General features: G+C 40.6%; 1 protein-coding gene across 1 annotated transcript in view; it reads left to right on the forward strand.

Moving 5' to 3' along the window:
• ELP3 (elongator acetyltransferase complex subunit 3) overlaps positions 1 to 24,949 on the forward strand; it is a 153,811-nt gene extending 128,862 nt beyond the window's left edge. The window contains exon 15 of the mRNA XM_050948836.1: positions 23,163 to 24,949. Within this exon, the coding sequence (XP_050804793.1) occupies positions 23,163 to 23,239 (77 nt within the window). The 3' untranslated portion in view covers positions 23,240 to 24,949. The remainder of the gene's footprint in view (positions 1 to 23,162) is intronic.
• The last annotated feature ends 289 nt before the right edge of the window (positions 24,950 to 25,238 follow it).

Consider the following 25,238-nt stretch of genomic DNA (forward strand, 5'->3'; position numbering starts at 1 on the left):
CTGAAATCCAAATGAATAGTTGCTTAAATTTGTGTTGGCTTCATTCCACAAACTCCAGATCCCAGCTCACATAGAGGGGCAGGAGGAGAGGTAGGACTTCCCCCAGATCCTAGGAGACTAGGAAACTGAGAGGGGTTGGAGAGAATTCAGGGTTGACAGGCCCCCAACCCTGAACGCCCAGCTTCCTCTGCTACCATCACATTCTCCAATCCCTCCCAGTTTCCTAGTTTCTACTTCATCTGCCGTACCTTAGCCCTGAACTCCTCTTCTCTGCCCTACCACCCACTCCCCATCACTGTATGCATCGAAACCTTGCGTTAGGTAGTACAGGATCAATCCCAAGTTATACCTAGTTATTAAATCTTCAAAGGCAAATCTCTTTAAGAACTTCAGTTCTGCAAATCATAATCATACCACATTGTTAGTTATGGATTGCACCCTGGAAAGGGTTTATCCATGGCTCATCCCAAGTGTCTCTTGTTGTTTGCCTTTTATTGAAGACGATCAGTAACAGGTACTCAAACATCAAGGAGTTAATTCTTTTGCATCTCCATATTTTGATGCATTTATTTGGAGATTTTTCCCCCCCTATAAATAATGAGTAAATTTGGTATTTCTAAAAACAGTGAAACAGCAGGGCAGGCAGATCCCCAGAGAGCCTAAACAAAGCACCTCGATCCTGACCAGCAAGACTCCGCTTCAGAATGTTGTTCTGGGACTCTCTTCAGTGCACACTGGGAGCTGATAGTCTCTGAACCAGTCTGTGAATTAGCATCTAATATGAACCTTGAGGGAGAGATCATCCAAATTCTGTTTTACTTCTGTACTAGCCAGAAGGCTAATTACACACTGAAGTTTTAATAAGTGATGTATTTTAGACCACCATTGAGTGTGTCATGGTACTTTTTCCTGATACGTAGCCCAGTTCGCTCTCGCCCTCCCCCCGCCACTGCATTTTGTTCTTTATAGCTGAATTTAGTGCTTGTAAAATGCACCATATTCACTTTAGAGACGCTCTGAGTACTCTGTTGCAACAGAGGTAATGGTAGTGTTAGTTGCCTCTGCCTTGTTCCAGAAGGATCACTTCCAGGAGTGGAAGCTGGCTAGTCTCCATGGCCCATTCAATCCTTGTACCTTCCATGGAGACTACAAATAAGGGCCATAATTATTACCAGTTCTGATGGTGGTTTTTGTGACTGTGGATATCTGGCCTATAGGAATTAGACCAAGATGCCCAGCTCATTAAACATAGGACGCTGAACAGTCATCGGTCACCCTGAGCTGGATTTGAACCAATAATCTAGAGATAAATGGCTCCTTATCCTACTACAAACACTCTGAATCCTTGAAGACTTGCTTTCTCTCTTTCTTAAAAGCAGAAAAATGCATCTTCAAAAGAAGGAGTTGAAAGAAAGCCTTAGACAAAATGTAAAACCATGGGGAGGGGAAAGGAGAAGAATCTTGGAAATTTGTCATTGCTCAAGTGGATAGGGCAAGAAAGTTTGGGGAACCAATGAAGCAAAGATTTGGAAAACAAACAAACAAAAAAACTATACTACTAACCAGATAGACCTGCTGAGAAACATTTTCAGACGCATCTCACAGCTGAAAGCATCTCTTTTGTCACACATGCTGGCAGCCTAACACTGCAGTGAGATAGTGGATACTTCTGCAGCTGTGTTTTGTGTACCTGGACCGGCTTCAAAATAGTTTTTTTAAATCAGTAACGTAGAGTTAATCTTCTCTAGTGCCAAAGTGAATTCTGGCTGCATTTTGATTTAAGATAAAACCCAACAGGAGAACTGAACTTCACTAGATAACATTTCCCAAGTAACAGCTGGAAGACATCTGTTCTTTGCAGATTCTTTAGTATTCTTTGATTGTGTGACACACTGCACAGCGTTGAATTCTGCACCCTAGAATGATGATGAACGTAGTCCTAATATAATTTTGGTTTTTTTTCCAGTAAACAGCAAGATAAAATGTTTTTACAAATACATACATATTTTCAGCAAAAATTACTGAACTAGCATGGCTGTTCCTCGAGGAGTGTAATTCAGTTTGCTTGGCTACAGCCTAAATGAGTAACGTTAATGTTGGAATGAACCATTTTATTAACAATCACTGTGCCTACTATCTTCTTCTCAGAGTTGTGCTCTTTAGCACAGAGGAATCACCACTTGAGAAGCTCTTTCACAGCACAAACCAATATAATTTTGAGGGCTGGAAAAGAACAGAGTGAAATTATGGGAGGAAAGAGATTCTTTATGTCCTTGAGGCAACTTTACTAAGAGGGACCTGGTATTAGTTGTTGGTGCCAGGTGAAATCCCATGAATTAGACTGATTCTGGTAATTAGGCCATCACCTGCACCACCTCTCATCACTCCCTACTGTGAACCCCTATTGTCTCTCATTTCCTCAGACCTCCCTTTCTTCCCTCGTGTCCTACTAATCATGACTTTAGAGGGCTGAAAAGACTAGCCACTAAGCAAATGGCCCTATCTTACAGCAGTTTGGGCCTACACTAGAAAAGGTTTGCCGGTATGCAGCTTTCCCAGCACAGCTTACTAGTTCCCCAAGCAAAATAAGCTGTACTCTTAAAAACATCTTTGATGGCAGTATAACTGCATCTACACTAGCGCATTTGCTGGTATAAAAATGTTGCAGAAAAAAAAAGTCATGCCTCTACCCAACCTTAATATACTGGGAAAAGATTCTAGTGTAGATCTGATTTTATTTCACACAGACCACTGAACAGATGTCAGAACACTACTATTTTCAGTCATCATTGAACTGTGCCTTGAAAATGAAGTGGGAAAATGAATCAGTCTCCTGTATTGTCTAGCTCCTTTCCCCATGACTAGATTTAATTTATTCTGGAGGCACAGTTGACAGCCATGATCACTGCAGCTGCACAAAGAGATTAAAATGGATGCCTGCAATTTTTAAATGTTGTTAGGAGCTGGAAAACTTCCTTTAATAATGCCAGGCCACGACAGGATACTAGAACAGGGGATCTGCAGAGAAGGAAGAAGCCTATTGGTCATATAGTCTATTCCCCTAGGTACTAGAGGCAGGACTGTTTTCTACAGTCTATCCTCTAGTACTCAGCTCTGTCCAATACAGTTTTTAAATGAGACACAGTGATGGGAATTCCACCTTTTGGCTTGAGAGACTATTCCATTGTCTAATAGATCTCACTATTAGGAAGTTTTTTCTGATGTTCATTTCTTCCTAATTACAATGGGTGGTGTTATCTGTACTGCTGATTGCATATGTATTATAACAGAGAATGATAGCTCTCAAGGTTAAAACCGTCTGTCTGAATAAAGCCTGGCTGTTCTAAATCCTCTAAAATCTGTACAGGTAATCAGATTGCCTTGAAATTTGGTGTGTCTCATGGAGATATAGGATAAAGTCTGCAATCCCAATTTAGGGCCATTTGACTAAGGGGTTCCTGAAGTAAAGCCCCTTTAAGAGAAAAAAGCTTTTCTGAAAGTTGCACGTTCTGGTATTGCTTTTTTGCCCACAGATAGTGATCAAACCAGAGATCAGATCATTGCACCAGGGTCTCAAATGCTCAAGAGTTACCCCACTAGAGTGTATAGCACCTACCAGCCCTTTGGGGGAAATCAAATTAGATGCGGATTATAATCCATTATGCTCCTGATCTTTAGCATGCCTAACTAGCATGAAGCAAACTATTTTTCTAACATGTAACAGCTGAAATCTCATTCCTGCTGCCTCTTTTTCTGAGTTGGTTTTTAGGATTGTGGTCTCCTGACTAAGAGGAAAGATGCTTTTTGCTCTCTTTCAGGTGAAATATCCTTCTTGACCATCCATGTTCCTATTATGTTCTCACATTGTAATCACCATCTTAAAAAAAAAAAAAGGAGAAGGGGAATAAAAGCTTAAATCTTCTTATTTTCAAGGTTTGGGGGTGGAAGTCTTTGTGATCTTTAGAGCCTGAATATAACACTGTCCAATTCCAGTTTTTTCATAACATACAACTCACCACCTACCAAGGTTTTAGCTGCCATTTTTTCACCAGGAGCTATCTTGTGTTAAATGCTTAGCCAAACCATACAGCATTAAGTATTCACATTTTAAAAACAGAGTGGTTTTGTCTCAGCTTGCAAGGTCATTGTTTAGAGCCAGAAATGTGCTGCCTATCCATAACAATAAGGTGGAGATGCCACCCAACCTCCACATCCTATATCAGAGCTAAGTAAAATGTGAATGACTTGTTTATCATGAAGCCATTGCTCATTTAAGGTAATTTTCTGCATGAGTGATGCCATTCTGCTTTTCTGATGTAAGCTAGTATATTAGTATGCGGGCTTAGGTAGCTGAATAGTAGACCCCTGAGGCATTAATCCATTATTCAGAGCTCTTGGGAGGTCTGAGCTAAAATGTCTGTTTAATGAGCATTTGAAATTATTCTCTGTGTGTTTTCCTTGTGGTTTGTTGTTTTTACTTGCAGCCTTACCTGGTTTTTGAGAGAGAGGGAGAGAGAGAGAGGGAGTGAGTGAGTGAGTGTTTCTTTTACTTTCATTTTAAAAAAACAACTCTAAAAACCAACTTAAATTTGTTGTGTATCTGATATCCACAGGTTAAAGTCTTTATATTCTGGAAGTGAAAATCCTCAGTATGTATGAAGATATTTGTATCTTGCATTTGCTGAATTTAGCTGTTAGTCTTCTTGTATGCAAGTTGAAATATCGAATGCTTCCTCCTTTTTGAAAGTTGATTCTATTTTTCATTTTCCACAATAGTTCTTTACTTCTAAGAAAGTCACTGGAAGTTAAAAGGATCACAATACAGTTACTAAAATTGAGTTGTGCTGTGATATAACCTCATGAAATTTGCAGATATGAATAGTCCATCTTGTTAGATTTGAAGCCCCCCATTTGTTTACTCCCCTAAATGATAAAAGCATAGGACACTCTTCTTGATGTGGATAAACAAATTCATAGAGCAGGATCCCATGGTCTATCTTATAATCAGATGCTGGATTGTTTTAATAATGTCACCATTCAGTTAATGATTATTGCCATTTATAGTAACTGTGACTAGTGAGAGTCAAGTCTGTGCATTAAAATTACTAATGCTTTCATAGAAACACATGAAAAATAATACCATAGGACTTGAGATTTTTATCTTTAAAATACAGCAGTTTCATATAGTATTAGTGATGGGAGAAAATGACCCAAATATTTTTTTCTCACTCCTTTCAGAATAACTTGTGAAATGAAAGATACATATCCAGGTGATGGTCCAGACAGGAGCGTTTTTTTCCCAGAAGCGTTATGCTGTTATAGCACCAGTACCACCTAATAAATACAGCAAATACTATAATTCATGTAAAGCTAGTATTTTTAAGTGATCTGTCCCCTCCTGCCTCGTGATATGATTAAACCATTGACTTTGCACTCAGGAGATTCTTAAGTTTCCTTTTGAAACATCTGATACTGGCCACTGTTGGAGATAGGATGTTGGTCCTGTGGACCTCTAGGGTACGTCTACGTTACCCGCTGGATCAGCAGGTAGCGATTGATCTATTGGGAATCGATTTATCGCGTGTAGTGTAGACGTGATAAATTGATGCATGATTGTTCTCCCGTTGACTGCTGAACTCCAGCTCAGCGAGAGGTGGAAGCAAAGTCGATGAGGGAGTGGCAGCCATCGATCCCGCGCCGCAAGGATGCGAAGTAAGTGATTCTAAGTCGATTTAAGATACATTGACTTCAGCTACTCTATTCTTGTAGCTGAAGTTGTGTATCTTAGATCAATTCCCCATCCCCCCCCAGTGCAGACCAGGTCCTAGTCTGCCAGTCCAGTATGGCAGTCCCTATGTTCTGACAATCCACTAGTGCCTTTAAGTCTGTTTTGAGATGTTTTAACCACTGACTATTGGAGCACCTTTGTGGCGTTGCTGGATCAAAGCATTTCTCTCTCAGCTGCTAGCTGTTTTTCACTCTCCTGATTAATTCAATTCTGATTTTCCTGTTTGTGCTTCTATCTGTTAAAACTAAAGAAAAGTCAGTTTGTGTCACATGAGATGTGTCCGGCTTGATGCCTTGTGAGGCCTTAGCTTTTGCTATTTAGCTGTTTCTTCTTGTTGTGTTTTGTAAAAGTGGCATACGTTCTCCTGTAAGTTTTTTTTAACTGGGGTTGTCCCAAGCGCAGTCATAAGATGCCCATTATGGACTGACATTACCAGTGCTTGAGATTTCTAGGGCCACACTGTGACTGAGTTGGCTCTAGGAGCTCTGCCTTATGTTGTGGATGCGGTCCTGGGGCAAAAGCCTCAAAGTCTGTTGCCCTCCATTGAAACTTCTGCTATGTATGGTGGCATATTGGCTGAAAGGGGTTGAAGAACAAGTTTGTCAAAGCAGAGTGACTCAGCTTGATGTTGACACTGGTGCCATCTGTTTCAGTGACAGCACATGCAAGTGGAAAGGCTTTACAATGGAGCTTTGATGCCATTTAACAAGCCACCATCTTAGGCAAGATTGAAGTTGTGGGGGGAAGTGTTAAGGTTTTGGCTAGGAGCATTGGTGCATGTTCCTTATGGCACTGCCTCTCTCAAAATGCAGGTAGAGATATGCATCTCATAAGATCATGTGTGTCCGCTGCTATGATTTCTCTGCCCTTTACTCCTGTCCTTAGTTTGCGAAAGCCAGGTGATTCCAAGCCAGACAGCATTGGCCCACTCAGAGCTGTTAGAGTTATAGGCATGTCATATGTTTCAGCACAGATCCCATACCTCCAGCTTCACTCTGTGTATGTGGCATTAGTGCTTGTTCTGATACTCCTTATCACTTTGCACAATGGGACTCAACTGCTCTGGTTCCAGTACTGTATCTGCCACTCATTTTAACTTTGCAACCTGAGATTTATATGCAAAAGGATGAGATAACTCACCAAGCTATTCATGGCCATCCCCTTCATTGTAGCAAGAAACAAGTATGCTAGAGCCATGAGTACAGAATAACCTGATATGTCTGCCTGATTGGATGGTCATGCCCCTTTCCATCCAGTCTTTGGCCAGCTGGTGAAAAGGGGGAGGGACAGCAGCACTTGCCCACTCCCACAGCTGTCATCAGTGTCTCCATCTGTTATCCTTCCTACGAGCCTGATTGTTAAGGCCAAAGGTTAGACCTGTGATTCAGAGCCCTGGCACCGACTCCAAGCACTACCCTAGGTAGGAACATTAACCAGTCTTTTATGTTAGCTATTACATCTAGGACTGTCAAGCGATTAAAAAGATTAATTGCACGATTAATCGTGCTGTTAAACAATAACAGAATACCATTTATTTAAATATTTTTGGATGTTTTCTACATTTTCAGATATTGATTTCAACACAGATTTTAACAGAATACAAAGTGTACAGTGCTCACTTTCTGTTTATTTTAATACAAATATTTGCACTTTAAAAAAGAAAAGAAATAGTATATTTCAGTTCACCTAATACAAATACTGTAGTGCAATCTCCTTATCATGAAAGTTGAACTTACAAATGTTGAATTATGTACAAAAAAAAACCGCATTCAAAAATAAAACAATGTAAAACTTTAGAGTCTACAAGTCCACTCAGTCCCACTTCAGCCAATCGCTCAGACAAACAAGTTTGGTTACATTTGCAGGAGATAATGGTGCCCGCTTCTTATTTCCAGTGTCCCCTGAAAGTGAGAACAGGCATTCGCATGGCACTGTTGTAACCGGCATTGCAAGATATTTACGTGCCAGATGCGCTAAAGATTCATATGTCCATTGAAGCTTCAACCACCATTCAAGAGGATATGGATCCATGCTGATGATGGGTTCTGCTTGATAACAATCCAAAGCAGAGCAGACCAACACATGTTCATTTTCATCATCTGAGTCAGATGCCACCAGGAGAAGGTTGATATATATATTTTTTTGGTGATTTGGATTCTGTAGTTTCCGCATCGGAGTGCTGCTCTTTTAAGACTTCTGAAGGCATGTTCTACACCTTGTCTCTCTCAGATTTTGGACAGTATTTCAGAACCTTAGGGCAAGTGCTGTAGCTATTTTTAGAAATCTCACATTGGTACCATCTTTGTGTTTTGTCAGATCTGCAGCGACAATGTTCATAAATCAAACATCATGTGCTGGGTCATCATCCGAGTCTCCTATAACATGAAATATATGGCAGAATGAGGATAAAACAGCAGGGAACATACCATCCCCCCCAAGAAGTTCAGTCACAAATGTAATTAATGCACTGTTTTTTTTAACAAACATCATCAGCCTGGAAGTATGTCCTCTGGAAAGGTAGCTGAAGCATGAAGGGACATACGAATGTTTAGAATATTTGGCACACAAATACCTTGCAGCGCTGGCTACAAAAGTACCATGTGAATGCCTGTTCTCACTTTCAGGTGACTCTGGAAATAAGAAGCAGTCAGCATCATTTCCCATAAATGTAAACAAACTTGTTCATCTTAGCAATTGACTGAACAGGAAGTAGGACCGAGGGGACTTGTAGGCTCTAAAGTTTTACATTGCTTTGTTTTTGAGTGCAGTTATGTAACAAAAAAATCTACATTTGTAAATTACACTTTCACGATAGAGATTGCGCTACTGTACTTGTATGAGGTGAATTGAAAAATGCTATTTCTTTTATCATTTTTACAGTGCAAATATTTGTAATAAAAATAATATAAAGTGAGCACTGTACACTTTGTATTCTGTGTTGTAATAGAAATCAATATATTTGAAAATGTAGAAAAATATCCAAAAATATTTAATAAATCTCAGTTGGTATTCTATTGTTTAACAGAGCAATTAATCACAATAAATTTTTTTAATCGCCGTTAATTTTTTTGAGTTAATTGCATGAGTTAACTGCGATTAATTGACAGCCCTAATTACATCACAGACTTCCAGGACTACATGTACAAAATAATACATGTAATGGTTCTAAGACTGCTGGTTCGTTTTTCAGACAGCAACCCTAAAATTTAAATTTTCAGAGAAAATTCTTTGTTGCAAAAAGGAGATCTTTAACTTGAAATAATTGCTGTTGTATCTGTCTACACTCCTGACGTCAAAAGAATAGAAAGAAATCTATCATGCAGACAGGCTTCATTATGCTTTATCTCTGTGCAGAAGTAGATGGTTCTGTGAGGAATGCAGAGCAGAGATAAAATTCCACTGTCACAAGTGTCCATCTACTAAAATCACATGTGCAGTTAGGCACCTTAATGAGCATGTTCCCTTTCCCTTTAAAGTGCAAGTGCTGCATTCCCTAACACCCCATGTCTGGTAGCCTTTTAAAATACTATCATTGATGCAGAGGCTGGAGAGCTCTGCAACCACACCCACAGCTATTAAATCGCACCAGAACAGGTGGCCTGTTGAAGGAATTGTTTGATATGTCCCTGCAGTGAGACCTAAATATAGATTTCCTCATTTCAGCGAAACAGAAGTCTTATCTCAGTGGTGTGAGGACTGGGGTACACCACTGTTCTGTGCTATGAACTAATTAACAGTGCAGCAAGATGATCATTTTTTTCCCAGACCACATTTCTATGTGTGTTCTGCCAAGTAGAAAATTAACATGGCCACAGGCCTGGAATGTTATACACCTGAGCACACAGAGGCTGAAGATAGAGGAAAGCAGGGGTGGACTTCTGGATGGGTAGGGATTAAAAACTGTTGATGTCAAGTGTTGCTGGCCTCTTTCATTAGCCAGTTCATCAGAGAAGTTAAGAAGCAGAAGAATTGGGGAATAATAACATTTAGTGTGAAGATAGCCCCTGTAACTGCTGATCTCAGTGTTCTTTGTTCAACATTAAACCACAGGGATATATATTAAAAACTCTTCTGCCTCTCCTCATCTGTGTGCATATATCACACCTCTGTGCAGTACAGAAATACAAATAATAAGTGTTTCCCTCTCTCTCAAACGAGTCTCTCCACCTATGACATTAACTGGCTCTGCTAGAAGCTGCATCCAGACAGAAAGACAGGTAGATGTGACACAAGGAATTCAACAAACTGCAAATAAAACAGAAAAAGTGGGAAAGATTGTAGGGCAGTGGGAGGTGCTTCATTATCTCCAATTCTTGTTAATCTATAGTAGTATTTCTTGATTAACTGTTTTTGCTGCTTACTATTGATGACGCATGAAGTAAAAGGTTTCAGTAGGTGCCTTAGGACTGTTTTAAGTGGGTTTTTCTTGTTGTACAGGACTGGACGGCCCAGGGCTTCATAATGAATGTGACCCTTTCCACCTCTGTTGCTAATTCAAATATAGTACCAGATTATTAGTGACCAAAAATCACTACTTTGGTCTCCTATGTCACTTAAAATATGAATTCCTGAAAGCATAGTCTGTCTTTTTGTTACGTGTTCATACAGAGCCTAGCACTATAATTGCGGCTTCTGACTCCTTCTACAATATAGACTCATAGACTCAAGGACTGGAAGGAACCTCGAGAGGTCATCGAGTCCAGTCCCCTGCCCTCATGGAGGACCAAATACTGTCTAGACCATCCCTAATAGACATTTGTCCAACCTACTCTTAAATATCTCCAGAGATGGAGATTCCACAACTTCCCTAGGCAATCTATTCCAGTGTTTAACTACCCTGACAGTTAGGAACTTTTTCCTAATGTCCAACCTAAATCTCCCTTGCTGCAGTTTAATCCTATTGCTTCTTGTTCTATCATTGGATGCTAAGGTGAACAAATTTTCTCCCTCCTCCTGATGTCACCCTTTTAGATACCTGAAAACTGCTATCATGTCCCCTCTTAGTCTTCTCTTTTCCAAACTAAACAAACCCAATTCCTTCAGCCTTCCTTCATAGGTCATGTTCTCAAGACCTTTAATCATTCTTGTTGCTCTTCTCTGGACCCTCTCCAATTTCTCCACATCTTTCTTCAAATGCAGTGCCCAGAACTGGACACAATATTCCAGTTGAGGCCTAACCAGCGCAGAGTAAAGCGGAAGAATGACTTCTCGTGTCTTGTTTACAACACACCTGTTAATGCATCCCAGAATCACGTTTGCTTTTTTTGCAACAGTATCACACTGTTGACTCATATTTAGCTTGTGGTCCACTATGACCCCTAGATCTCTTTCTGCCATAATCCTTCCTAGACAGTCTCTTCCCATTCTGTATGTGTGAAACTGATTGTTCCTTCCTAAGTGGAGCACTTTGCATTTATCTTTATTGAACTTCATCCTGTTTACCTCAGACCATTTCTCCAATTTGTCCAGATCATTTTGAATTTTGACCCTGTCCTCCAAAGCAGTTGCAATCCCTCCCAGTTTGGTATCGTCCGCAAACTTAATAAGCGTACTTTCTATGCCAACATCTAAGTCGTTGATGAAGATATTGAACAGAGCCAGTCCCAAAACAGACCCCTGCGGAACCCCATTTGTTATACCTTTCCAGCAGGATTGGGAGCCATTAATAACTACTCTCTGAGTACGGTTATCCAGCCAGTTATGCACCCACCTTATAGTAGCCCCATCTAAATTGTACTTTCCTAGTTTATCTATAAGAATATCATGCGAGACCGTATCAAATGCCTTACTAAAGTCTAGGTATATCACATCCACCGCTTCTCCCTTATCCACAAGGCTTGTTATCCTATCAAAGAATGCTATCAGATTAGTTTGACATGATTTGTTCTTTACAATCCATGTTGGCTATTCCCTATCACCTTACCACCTTTCAAGTGTTTGCAGATGAATAAATAATATTGATAACAGTGAGTTGGTGATCGCACAGTAGTTCCTAGCGAACAAGATGTCAGTCTCACAAGAAAAGGCTAAATATTGAATGGGCACAGTGACTGACCTGCCCTTCATTATTGATGGTAGTGCTTCTTGGTAAGTATTGAGGCAGGATTTGGAGGGGCAGGGTATATTCAGCACTGCTTCATGTACCGTACTTGTTGAATGGACATTGGAATTCAGTCTCCAAGATTGTCAGTCTGTTCTTTTCATCATCACTAAACTCTCTTAATTTACGTAGAGGAAAACAAAGCTTGAATTCCAAGGCTTCTTTGTTTCAATTTAAATCCCCAAATTCTCAGTAATAACATGCCAGAGGGTGGATGCTTTATCCACCAAGCAGAAAAGAAGCCACAGGACATCATGTTGATTGTAGATCTAAAATCTCTTAAACCTTCAGCCTGAGAAATACCGGCATTAGTACTGTAGCAGAGATGCTGTGGCACTGTTCTTTTCTTGGATTTTCTAGTGCCTGTAGTACATAGCCTTTTGTTAAATTATAAAAGGCAATTGTTTAACTTAAAAAATGCAGTGTTTGATTTTGAACTGAGAAAGAATTGAGAGCTTGGTTTAGGGTCAAAGGTTAATTATCTTTGGCATTGTCAACACTAAGACCCCAGTTTGCTGTGGTTGCTCCCCTTCCCCTCCAAAGTTGCTTCTGCCAGCTGGAGATGGGCAGGGCTGTGTAGTCATTAATGAAATATTGCCACCACACTAAGAGATCACTGGGATGTAATCTCACCATCTGGAAGCTCCATGGTGGTTCTGAGCTGATTTTTAAATGGCAAATGAGCAGACATAATGAGTGCATCTACTTTGTGCTAATGACTCTCCAAAAATTGATTGCTGCAGAATTAGCTCATTAATTCTATCATGAGTTTTTACTTCATTGATTTCCCCCCTTCCCCATGCCATTGATTACAATTCTGGTCTTTGGGGTTTATTTGTCTTGTTGATATAGCGATTGGAAAACCCAAGAATGATGAACGCTTACATGCAAAAGCCTATACAATAGTGTTCATTATTAGCTGTGTAGTTTTGCCAACATACAGAAATCTCATAATGTTATGGGAGGGGAATAAGAATATATTGTTATACCCTTTAGTTTGCAGTGGGACGTCATAACCTATTTACTACTACTTTGGTATTTAAGGTAATCCTTCATAGATCTTGCCGTGCCTTTCAAAAATAGGTGGGCATTTTACAAATGGGGGAACTAAGCCATAGTGATTGTGACTTTCTTAAGGTCACCCATTGAGTCAGTGGCAGAGATAGGAATAGACCTCAGCCTCTTGCTTGGTTCACTGGCTCTCAGCTGCCATTTTCCCCTCTCCCCTCATTATGGTCCAACGACTCTAGATCTCTGAAACTCTGTGTTGTCTTGCATTATGCTCTGAAGTTTAGCAAACGCAAGTTCTGACAAATCAAGGGAAGGAACAAGTTCCATAGTTCGGGTCCCCAAACAGAAAATTCCCCCTGCTATTAGTCCGCCAGCATTCAGATCTAGAGATTGCTTCACCTGATCTCATAGGGTCTGTCTAGATGGCAAAAAAACAAAACAAACAAAAAAAACCCTGCAACAACCAGCTTCAGAGTCTGGGTCTGCAGACTTGAACTCAAGTTATGGTGCTAAAATTAGCTGTGTTAGACCTTCAGGCTCTGACTCTCAGCCCCACTACCTCCCTGCCCTTCATAAGCCTTACTGTGGATTTAAACATCAGTTTGAGGGCAGAGGCTTGGATGACTTGGGGAAAGTGCTAATGTGATACAGAGCTATGTGCTTCCACATCACTAGTCCAGCTGCAAGCCCATGCCAGCAGAAACTGAAAGGCCTTAGCTCAGAGTTGTTAAGGAACCTGTGTGAAGTGAGTTGCTGAGTTCTACTCTAGCTAAGGATGGTCTAGCCTGAGGTTCGGGTCCAAGTCTCTGCTCCACTACAGACTTTCTGTGTAATCTTAGGCAAGTCACTTAGGCCATGTCTAGACAAAAATTAAGTCTACCTATATGTCGCAGTAATTACATCACCTGTGCATGTCTACACTTTGCTCCTTGTGGCAGAAGTGCGCGTCCTCAGCAGGAGCTATTGTATTGATTGTACTGTCAGTGTGGGGTATTGTGGGATGGCTCCTGAAAGCCAGTAACAGTCAACGTTTTCAAAAGTACCTACCCTAAGTTTTATGTAGGAGCCCAGGCGCCAAAGTGAGTTGAGTGCTATTAGGGACTACTAACCAATTCTTTTCTTAAATTAAGAACTTTACTTACAACAACTTTGAAGCTTTCTGATTTTTTCAGTGAATTGTAATTGAGCCTCATTTTTTTTAAATCCCACATTGCCAAAAAGGCAGCTTCCTTTTGGTTTTGTTAGCACTATTTCAGATCCTCTCTATGGTTTTTCAGTTGTTTACTCCTCTTTGTAATTGGACCGTCAGTGTGTTCATAGCTAATGCTGCAATAATATTTAATCAATCATCCTGCCAGTAGGACACATTTTTAGATTAGTTTTCAGTACCCAAGACAACAGTGTCAAGGTGTCTGTTCCCTCATGTTTTCTTTTACTGTGTTTGGCAAGATGGTCTCTTGGGGTCAAATTGCAGCTGTCAGTTAGAGGTCTGTAACTGACGTGCATGCATTTGTAACTGCTTCCATGTGTCATGTGGCAAAGTACAAAGAGTTGGAAATCATGCAGAGCTTTGTTAGAGTAGGAAACTTCATGACTGCATCTCTCAGGGATTCTGAGTTTGGCTTAAGAGCCTTTCCTGTTTAATCCTCTAGTTATTTACACCACTTAATCCTGACCAAGGCTGGCTATTTGAAGTAGACAGGCACAATGAAATGAGGCTGGTAGTTTTATCTTGATGAATGGGAACAAAAAGAAACTAGATGCTTTTTTGCAATACTTTCACAATAAAAACCAAAATTCTCGAAAGCATCGGGTACTAGCCACTGCTAGAAACAGTATACAGGAGTAAATAGGAATAGCCATAGCAGATCAGTGATCTATGTTCCCAATACTGATGTGTTCTTAGGGTCAGATCTTCCCAATCTTGCTCATTTAAGTAGTTCTGGTCACTTCATTGACTCCAATAACATTATTTGCATAGGTAAAGGCTAGTCCCAAACAACAATTTTAAAATTACACATAGTTGCATAACATAGTTTCTGGGAAATTGCCCAAAGTTCACTGTTAAATTTGTGCTTTATTTTGATCTGAAGTCCTGCATTAAATACCATAGTTTTGAATGCAAGAAGTGGCTTTTCCACTTTGTTGAAATTGTTTTTTCTGAACTAAGCAAAGTTTCTTCTCAAAAATCTTGCTGATGGTAAGATGGAGGAGTATAAAATCTCCTATTGTTTTCTATAGGTAACAGCAAAACTCTTGAAAGACATTGCTGTGTTTGCTGATTTTTCTTTACTAGTCATGTCACCCAAAGGATCCCCTATGGCTTAAAAGACATTTGAAAATATTAAGTGTCTTATCTGTAAGTGACTGAATTGGAATGTTTTTAATGACACTCTGGTTGTGTAAATCCATTGACTCTAACCTGGAGCCAGATGTCACCGAATCATGGGGGAAGAGCTGGGACTCTAATTCGGAGTTCTTGCTTCCTCCCATTTCTTCCCTTTAATACTTCAGTATTTGTATTTGTATCTTAAATAAATAATATTATGGTTTGCCGAGTGGCAATAGCAGGTTCCCAAATCTCCTGGCCAGTTCTCCCTACCTGTCACTGTGGTATCTAAGCTTCACTGATTCCAGCTGGAATTGCACACATGAATGAGGGAGTAGATTTGGGTTCCTTCTGTGCCTTTCCGGACCATCAAAGGTAGCAGTGCAGCAAAGGTGTACAATAGAACCTCAAAGATATGAACCCAGAGTTATGGACTGACGGGTCAACTAGACAGGAGGAGGGAGGGATAGTTCAGTGGTTTGAGCATTGGTCTGCTAAACGCAGGGTTGTGAGTTCAATCCTTAAGCAAAAATCTGTCTGGGGATTGGTCCTGCTTTAAGCAGGGGGTTGGACTAGATGACCCCTGAGGTCCCTTCCAACCCTGATATTCTATGACACCATGTGAAACTGGAAGTAACCAATCAGGCAGCAGCAAAGACATCCTCCCCCCCCCAAAAAAACCAAACAAATACTGTACTGTACCTGTATTGCATCTTAAAGGTAGGCGCATCTGGGTTGCCTGTCCCCATCCCTACCTCCTACGCATGGGGCAGCCACTTACAGCAAGATGGTGGGGCTGCCAGACCATGGCAGGTGGAGCCAGTAGAGCAGGAGCAGCTCTGGGGTCTGCGATGCTTTCACCCTCTTTCTCTTCACCCCACCCCACCCCCCCGAGCAGGATGCGCTGCTTTACGACACACACACACACCGCTGGAAGAAGGACAAGCTTGTAAACCCATGCCAGCGCTGAATAGGGAGCTCAGCTGCTGCTGAAACCTGGCCTAGAGTGTCAGCTGCTGGATCAGGGGCCCAACCTGCTCTCTGTTCAGAGTTATGAACATTTCGTTCAGCGTTACAAGTATTTCAGAATTACAGACAACCTCCATTCCCAAGATGTCTGTAACTGAGGTTCTACTGTATACTCTACCCTTTTGGGGAGAGATGTCATATGTTGCTCAGCAGTTGTAGCTGCAATTAATGAAAGAACATCCTTGACTGGTACTGTAGGAAGCAGCCTCATCTGGTCCTCTTTGGGCTGGAACGATTGGAGCTGTGTTGCTGACTTTAGGTGAAATTTTGGGGTTTTGGCAGAGCCATGTAACTTTTTTTTCCTATTCCTTCTTTTAAGGCCTCTGTACACTAACCAATGAAATTGTTTTAGCACCTTTATAACCAAATCATATTTGAGTAACGTTTTGTATAGAACTCAGAACTTAGAGGAAAGTTCTCACAATTTACCTGGGCTGCTTTATGCTCAAGGCAGCATATTGTGCAATCCTAAAAGGAAGTAATTTTTCCTGCAGAGCCTCTGAGAGGTGGTTTTGCCATAATTAGAATTGCACTTTAATGGATTGAAACAATCTGGGAATTTCACTCTGTATACCTAAGCTGAGTTTTACTATATCATATTGCATGTTCCACTGAATGCATTTAAGTAGGCTTGGAAGGATTAGGTTTTTATCAGTAAATGTCAGTTAATGTTGAATTGACTGTACACACACAAGCTTACGAAAAAATACATCTATCTGTGATTATAAAAATCTACAGATATGCAAAGTAAGAAAAATTTGGCTTGAGAACTTTTTAGAGGTTGATTTAAGGATATTTACTTTTTATGTTTTAACGTGATGTTGACAGTTTGTGTTTAAGTTATAAAACTTTAATTCTTTGAATCTCAGCATCTACTGTCATGAAATAATTGACTGACCCCTCCGCCTCCCTGCTCCCTGCTATAGGCTAATGGCCCCCCCCCATGATTTCCCACAACTGTGAAAAAGTAAATTGATAAAAATGAAGGACAAAATCCTTAAAACTCCAACTTTTGCACAATTGTGAAAATTTAAATTGATAACAATTGGAAAAAATGCTTAAAAATAAACATTGACATCTGTCAAAATCTTTAATAATCTTAAAATTATCTTATTTTCACTTAATCTATTGACTAGTGAGCTGTGGTTAAAGATTCTTTTGAGATGCTATATTTGTATATTCCTGTGTGGCAGGATTGAGTCAGAAGAGTATATTTTTGATCTGTCTTTGTGCTGAAAAGTTGAGCATGTACATAATTAAACCTGTTTTTCACCCAGTTTTAAGTATAATTCAGATTTCTTCCTCTCTTTCTAAACTGCTAGCGAGGTATCATTCAGGATTCATGTTCCCTCACCTTTTATTCTGTTCACTCTTGGTATTTATACTGCACTTAGCACCATTGTACCTGACCTCATATAAAAATGTACTCAGCTATGTCAGACAGTTAACCTTAGGTCCTCTTCTTCTCTTACCACAGACAAGCAGATGGATTTTTACTATAGAAATGCTAGGATAAAAAGTTGGATATTACATTTGTCCTGAATTCACTGAGAGTTATGATCATTCTGACTTCTTGTGGGAAGACAACCAAAGACCCCATTAAATTCACTAGGGACCTTGCCAATTATACCTAATTTACCTGGAAGCACTTAAGTGAAAGTACTGAAGTGATGGATACTCTAGAAGACACTAAGATAGGATAGAGTTCTGTAGTCATAGGCCAGCTGACAAGAAAGTTCTGTCCCCTTTCCCTACAAGTCCTCCCTCTTCTAGCATAGGTAACATTCCTGATGAGCCTAAGGCAAACAGTGAGAGATGCCGGTCCCATTCCATTAAGGACCTTAAATGTAACTCCTTATTCAGTGTAGTGTAGAGATGGGATCATAGCGGTGACATGCTTACACCTATCTGTTTAACAGGTAGGCTGCCACATGCCATACTTGGTGGAGATTTTCAGCATCAGAGTTTTCATTCCCAGTTAGAGTTCCAGCTGTGTTGTGCAGAGCATTTGGTTTTGTGGACTGTGCTGTTCAGAGCAACTGTGGTCTTTGGGTTAATAGAGTTGCTTCAGTCTAAACTCTCAAAGCAAATCTGAGGCAGAATTTTTCAGCTACGCGGAGCGGGGCTTGGTTTAAAGCCAAATCTTGTGAATAATTCAAGCACTTTCAAGGAAATGCTTATTATGTTCACTACTTTAAAAACCCCAATTAACTGTGTTCATTTAAAAAAAATCTCCTCAATCCAGTGTGTATGTGTGAGACTCTTACCCCATTATTGATGGATCATTCTGTACTGTGTCTTAAGCAGAATATAGATGCATCATTTCGAGCAACGGGAATGTTGGGCTTTGTCTGGGTAGCTTCACCTGAAAAAGGCCCATCAGCTGGCTGGGTGGAAACTTGTGTGCAGCAGTGAGTAGTAAAGAGAAGACTCACATCACCAAGATCTTTACACCAGACACATCTTGTAAAGATGAATTATAGACACACTAAATGTTACTGCTTCTCTAACCTGTGACCCATTGTGAGATATAACCAAGTTATCTGTGAGTAGTTGAAACTGTGTATTGTTTTGTTAGTTGCCGCTTTGATTTCTCTTGACACTCTGCATTCCCTATCCTTTTCTTGACCAGGAGGATGGCAGTATAACCCTGTTAATTTATTTGTATTCTCATGACTTGGGATTTGTATCCATATAGATTCTCCTATATGGTCCTTTTCATTATGAAATTCTCATTAGATACCATGGAATCTTTCATGTATAGGGCTATTCCCCTGTGTCTATGACCTTTCCTTCCTGTATAATTTTTAGCCAGTTATTAGTGTCCCATTCATCTATTTTTTCACCACATTTCAGTAATGCATATTATGTTAAGCTTATCTTGTGTTGCCAGGGTTTCCAATTTACCTGAATTTATTTTCAGGCTTTCCCCATTGGTGTAAAGACACACATTCTTGTTTTTCACTGTGTACCTGTTTTTATTTAACTCCTTGGTTAGACACTCTGTAATTTTTCCAAAGAGGCACGTTTTTCTGACCTATACTTCATTAGACACCGATGCCTTTGTATTACTGACATCCCTAGTGGGTATATTTGTCTGACTGATGTGTTCCTCAGCACCTCTCTGCTTTCCCCCAGCTCTTAGCTTAAGTAATCCCCCGTAAACTTGTTAACTTTCTGTGCCAGCAGTCCATTCTGCTTTGATTAAGATACAGTCCATTTCTTGTGTATATGCTCTCCCTTCTCCATAAAGTTCCCTGGTGCTTAATACATTTAAATCTTTGTCGTTGCACCATTTTCTCATCCATGAATTGAAGCCCCGGCATTCCCCTGTATAGTTGGACCTGTGTGTGGAACTGAAAGCTCTCAGAGAAAGCTACTGTAAAGACCTTGGGAAAAGGCCTTTTTCCTGATAATATACATCTGGCTTCCATACTTACCATAAAATATTAACCTGCGCTCCTTCCTGAGATAACTAGTTCTAAGGCTTCCTCTTCCATCCTCTAGATTTTTGTTTTAGAAACACGCATGAGACCTGTCTGGTCTGGCTGCCAAGGTAAGTCAGCAAAATAGTTCTGCATCTCCACACAGGGTCCTAAAGCTTGACAATTGGTCACAGTGGGGATGAGCGGGATTCCCACACCTCCCACTTGTTCCTGAGCCAGTTCAGAAAAATGTCTCTTGTTGAAGGACGTGACTCTGTGAAATAAATTGTTGGCTTTGAATTTTGAACAAAAGACCTCAGAAGGGATTCAGATTGTGATTCTCCACATGACAGTGTCACGTCTTCCTCTGGGGCACCTGGCTAGCCAAGCTGCAAAATCATTCTTCTTAATGATTGGAACCTATTGCCCTCAAATGAGGAAGAGTTCTGACATAACTAGCCCTATTTAATAGCTCTTAGTGCAGACAGCACAAGCCTCTGACACAGCCTATAATATCTTTAAAACCTCCCACAAATTATCTAAGTCTTTATCTTGAAGAGGACATTTAAATAGCTCAGATCAAGGTGTTTTTAATGCTAATGATAAGAATTAGTAATTGTTCTTCAGTTTCAAGAGGTTTTTTTTTATATTGAGGCTTCATTAATCTTTTTAAATGAAGTACTCTAACTGGTCAAATGGCAGGGCAGTTCTTTTGTGTTACTGCCAGAGATTTGTGTCGCATTTCTCTAGGCATCTGTACTCTTCTGAGAACGAATGCAGGGTACAATTTTTCAGGCAACATATTTGCAAAGGTAGCAGCTCACAAAAAGTTGTAAGTAACCAACCGTCGGAGGAGGGTCAGTGGGCAGTGGCGGAAGATCTGTAGGGCCTTTGCTGTGCTTTTTTGTTTTGCTTTATACATAGACTTGAACTGTGTGCAACCCTGTACTTAGGTATTTGTTTTTGAAATGCTAACAAAGCAATAGCACTTTTTACTGCTTTAAAAGTTCCTTTCCTTTTCCCAGGACTGTCTTTCATAGATTCATAGACTTCAAGGCCAGAAGGGATCATTCTGGTCATTTCATCTTACCTTGTGCATAACATACGCCATAGAATTTCAGCCAGACTGCATATTTGGACATGATGTGAATGGGTTACCATAGACATTCTGAAGTGTAGCTGTGGTACCTTTTCTCAGTAGAGATCAATGATCCCTGAAAGCGGGCACATAAAGGTGGAGTTTGATTCTAAGGAGAGGAAGGAGTGAGAGCAGCAGAATAAGGACAATGGATTTTAAAAAAAGCAGACTTTAGCAAACTCAGAACTGAATGTAAGGTCCCATGGGAAATAAATCTAAGGGAAAAAAGAGTTCAGGAGAGCTGGCAGTTTCTCAGAGAGACCATATTAAAGGCATTGCAATAAATTATCCAGATACAAAGGAAAGATAACAAGACTAGTAAGAGGCCAATATTGCTCCATCAGAAGTTCTTCAATGACGTGAAAATCAAAAAGGCAGTGCTGACCCCACACTTGGTAAGGCAACTCCCATCTTTTCATGTGCTGTAATATATATACCTTCCAACTGTATTTTTCACTCCATGCATCTGATGAAGTGGGTTTTAGCCCACGAAAGCTTATGCCCAAAGAAATGTGTTAGTCTCTAAGGTGCCACAAAGACTCCTTGTTGTTTTTGCTGATACAGGCTAACACGGCTATCCCTCTGAATACGTCACCAAAGGAATTAGCATCTTTGCAGTGCTTTGTGAACATCCAACTCTGTAGAGATGCAAAGTATTTAAGTAGTTTGGTAACAGTACTAAAAATAAAGTCCAAGGAAAGTGCTTTTACATGAACATCCCAAGGAATTAACATGGCTGAAGCAAACTTACTCTGAATGTTGTGCATGTGGGAACAGAAGGGTTGATAATTGGACTGATTAAGTCTCTGTGTAGTAATGTGGTTAATTCCTGGATAGGGAAAGAGCCAGTTCCTAAGTGCCACATTTTCCAGGAACTGACTGGAGGGACAGGGTTAGAAACAAAGACGTTTAAGGGTTTCTTTCTTTAAGCAGTGCCAGGTATTTTCTGTCCCTGTCAGCCAGCATGGCTACCAACGATTTCTATAATGCACTCAGAAGGGTTTGTCTGTCTGTCTGTCCTTCCTTGTCCCTCATTTGATGACTAATGCCTGCATCTGTGTATAATTAGAGATAGGGTGGGGGCGGCTGTTATTACTCTCTCCTGTAATATTGTCCCTCCGCTGGATGTTACTGAAAAGCCAGTGTTCTTCCAGGGCATTGGGCTTATCCTGGAGGTTGGTCGCCATAGGATCTAATTAAGGAAGAAAAGAGGAAGAATGAGGGAGAAGAGCCTGTTTAAGAACAATAGCATTCTAAAGCCTCCCCTTTAATGAGGAAATTGAATTTGTGACTGCAGAGCCCACTTGTACATTTAAAGTGGATCCAAGCATATTTATGTGAGTGAAGACAGAGCTTGCTGGGTTTCAGAGCTCTTCAGCTCTCTGTAATGATGTCTGCAGCTGCACCTCTGCCTCTCAAGAGCTTGTCTTTGCTTTGTGTTAAACTTATCCTAAGTTGAGCTCTTGGTACTTAGGAACATTAAATGGTTATTCTAATTGTAGCCCTCCATCCCTGCTCACAGTCATCCCTCTTCACAGGAGGACGGGTAGGTGTGTTGCTCTGTTCAGCTGTTTTACCAGGTTCCTACACCTCTGTCCCCAAAAGCAGAGCACAGTCTTTCCAGAATGCTAATGACTAACTACCCCCAGCCCATCCATGGCAGCAGCCTGGAAGGCTAGTGGCTAGGATTTACCCCAAGGAATTTAGGTACCTAACTCTCATTCATTTTGACTTCCTGAGAGCTGGGCACTTTTCTCTCTCAGATCCCTTGGAAAATGCTAGTCACTGTGCCTTAACAACAAGTTGTAAGAAAGTAGGTGAGCTTGCTTTAGTAAACTGTCTACCTGTCTGGTTTATAAATTAACCCTAAAGAGATTCGATCACCCCCAGGCAGAGATTGCCTAGAGACTAGCTAAATTCCAAAGATTTTGTGAGGCATTATGCAAGGGGAAGTGATGGGATGCTGGCCGCTGTGCTAGGGACCATAGGCTGGTGAAGATCTCCACATAGTTTGCCTGCTTCCTTCCTGCTGTCCTAGCATAGCATAATACATCTTGGGGATAGAGGGAGGCTTGTTTACTTAACAGAGGGTCAGACATAGCCCTCCCCCAGCAGTGATGTGCACACCAGGTTGCTCTGCAGTTTATCCAAAACCTCATTGTTCAAATGTCTCCAAAACCCTTCAGAAAAACAGGATTATACAGTGTAGCTTTGCTTTACTGTACTCTATTACATATCTCATCGGTGAAAATCACTTGTCTGCATATCTCTGATTTCCAGGGCCTGATCTCTTGCCGTATATCACTGCACTGATGAGTTTTGCCCCCTCTATTTTGTTGCAGGAGTTGGCACCAGGAATTATTACAGGAAGATTGGCTATGAGCTGGAAGGGCCATATATGGTGAAAAGGCTGGACTGATGACCTTAACAAGGGGCACGGGAACCCCATCTTCAGACCAGATGTGCTGCTGGGAGCAGGGCAGAGATGATGCTGACTAACCCTGGCAAGAAAGCTTGGGGGAAGGAATGCAAGCTTAAAACTGAGGTCTGTTTGTTGCTAAGTATTTGTTATGCTGGAGTCCCCAGCCATAAATTGAAATCTCTACTGGGAGGGACCCAATATTTATTCTCCTGAGAGACCGTCCATTGTCAGTGGGGATCTCATGAGAGAGCCACTCATCTTATTAGCTGACATGATACTGCTGGAGTTGGTGCAATAGTGCATTGAAACAAGCAGAGTTGTGATGTTTTTCTGATTGAAGGTTCTCATTTTAGGGGGCCCAGTTGAACATCTTGCTCATGTTCTAGCCGCATTTCCATTATGATGTCACTAGCATCATGTTTAAAACTTAGGCATGGAAAGCTTGCAGTCAGTTGAAGTTGGGCTTTCATGTTACTCGGGAAGCACAAATATTGTATTATTATTTTATGCATCTATTTTTAAATTGGGCTGGCTGTCTTCTCTCCATACCGAGTAACAAGATTTAATTATTTTGGGGAAGGTGTGTGTGGTGGGGGCAGAGTGGTTTGTAAACAGTTTGGATATTGTCAAGATTCTGAGATTCACATTTTGACTAACTCTGCACTAGGGCAAAGTCTGAATTTTGGAACATTCCAGCAATGAGAGATTCTAAGAAAAGTCTTTTCAGAAGAGTCAGAATAAGTGTGCGATGTGAGACCAAGCTACAAACCTCAGTGTGTAAAGGCTGTGTGTTCAGCTAATTTCCTCACTATTGCCCACTCCCCTATATTGGGGAATCCTGGGGTACAGTAGGTTTATAAGTGCTCTTTGTGCTGCAGTATTTGAGCACTCAGAAGGATATTTTTTAAAGCATTATGCTAGATTTTAGCTGCTTGACTCATTAAAGTCAATGGGAGCCATGCAGCAAAAATTGAATGGAATGCATTAGAATGTATCTCTGCATGATAGGAGAGAAGCAGCTTGAACTCTTTTATAGTCTTTCGACCTGAAATGGGGTTGAAATCAAGGGAAGCCATGTGTACCGAGCTCAGCATTTTACACATGCTACTCCTATGAACCTGCCACAAGTCTTCTGGAAGCTTCAGGTGTAATAGCTGCTCATAGACACATGTGATTAACTTGAAGAGAGTTCCTGCAGTTGTGTTTCAATGCTGTTCATTAACTATGACTGCCACCAGGATCTATTGCCACTTCAGAACATTGGCTCTGGGGTCATGGGCTAAGAGCTGCTCTGACGTCTGCTGACGCACACCTAACCAAGGAAGGGGAGAAATATGGGCAGGCTGTAGACATGCATTCTTTCTGGAGAGAATCTTTTAATAGACTTGTGTAAAAAATAGCTGACAATAAACTTTATATTATTAAAGTGTGCACTTCTTAAAGGTGTCCTGCGTTTTAAGGCTTCAGCAGCTAAAACGCATCCAGACCAGTTTAACTCAGAGGTAGGAAAATTCCATGCCATTTTTGCTTTCTAATGGTGTATACAGACAGCCTGCTTTTCAAATAAGAAAAAGGTGGGGTGAGGTGGCGGGGGATTTGTGCTTGGTTGTTTTACAGGTCTTTTCTATCTTGCAAGTCTTTGTGGTAACTGAAGAACTGGTGGAATTCTGATGTAAATACAGATGAAATAAAACCTGATTCATTGAAGGAGGATGATTTTTATTCAGAACGTTTAAAATTCTCTTTGAGGGATAGTTTGTTTTAGTATCACCTGTTTAGCTTACATGACTTATACACACTTGGAATAAAAATAAAAATAAAACTCCTGCTTTAAGATTCAACAACCCCTCCCACTATTATTTAAATAAGGGCTGAGAACGCCCACAATCCACATTTCTGAAACCTTCAGGTCTTCCAGCAAAACCAGGGAAGACAAGATTTGACATCTTTCAAGCCACTTACTTGCTTCATCAAGAAGCATCAAAAGGTACAAAAC

The sequence above is a fragment of the Gopherus flavomarginatus genome, chromosome 4 (assembly GCF_025201925.1).
Source record: "Gopherus flavomarginatus isolate rGopFla2 chromosome 4, rGopFla2.mat.asm, whole genome shotgun sequence".
Taxonomy (NCBI): domain Eukaryota; kingdom Metazoa; phylum Chordata; order Testudines; family Testudinidae; genus Gopherus; species Gopherus flavomarginatus.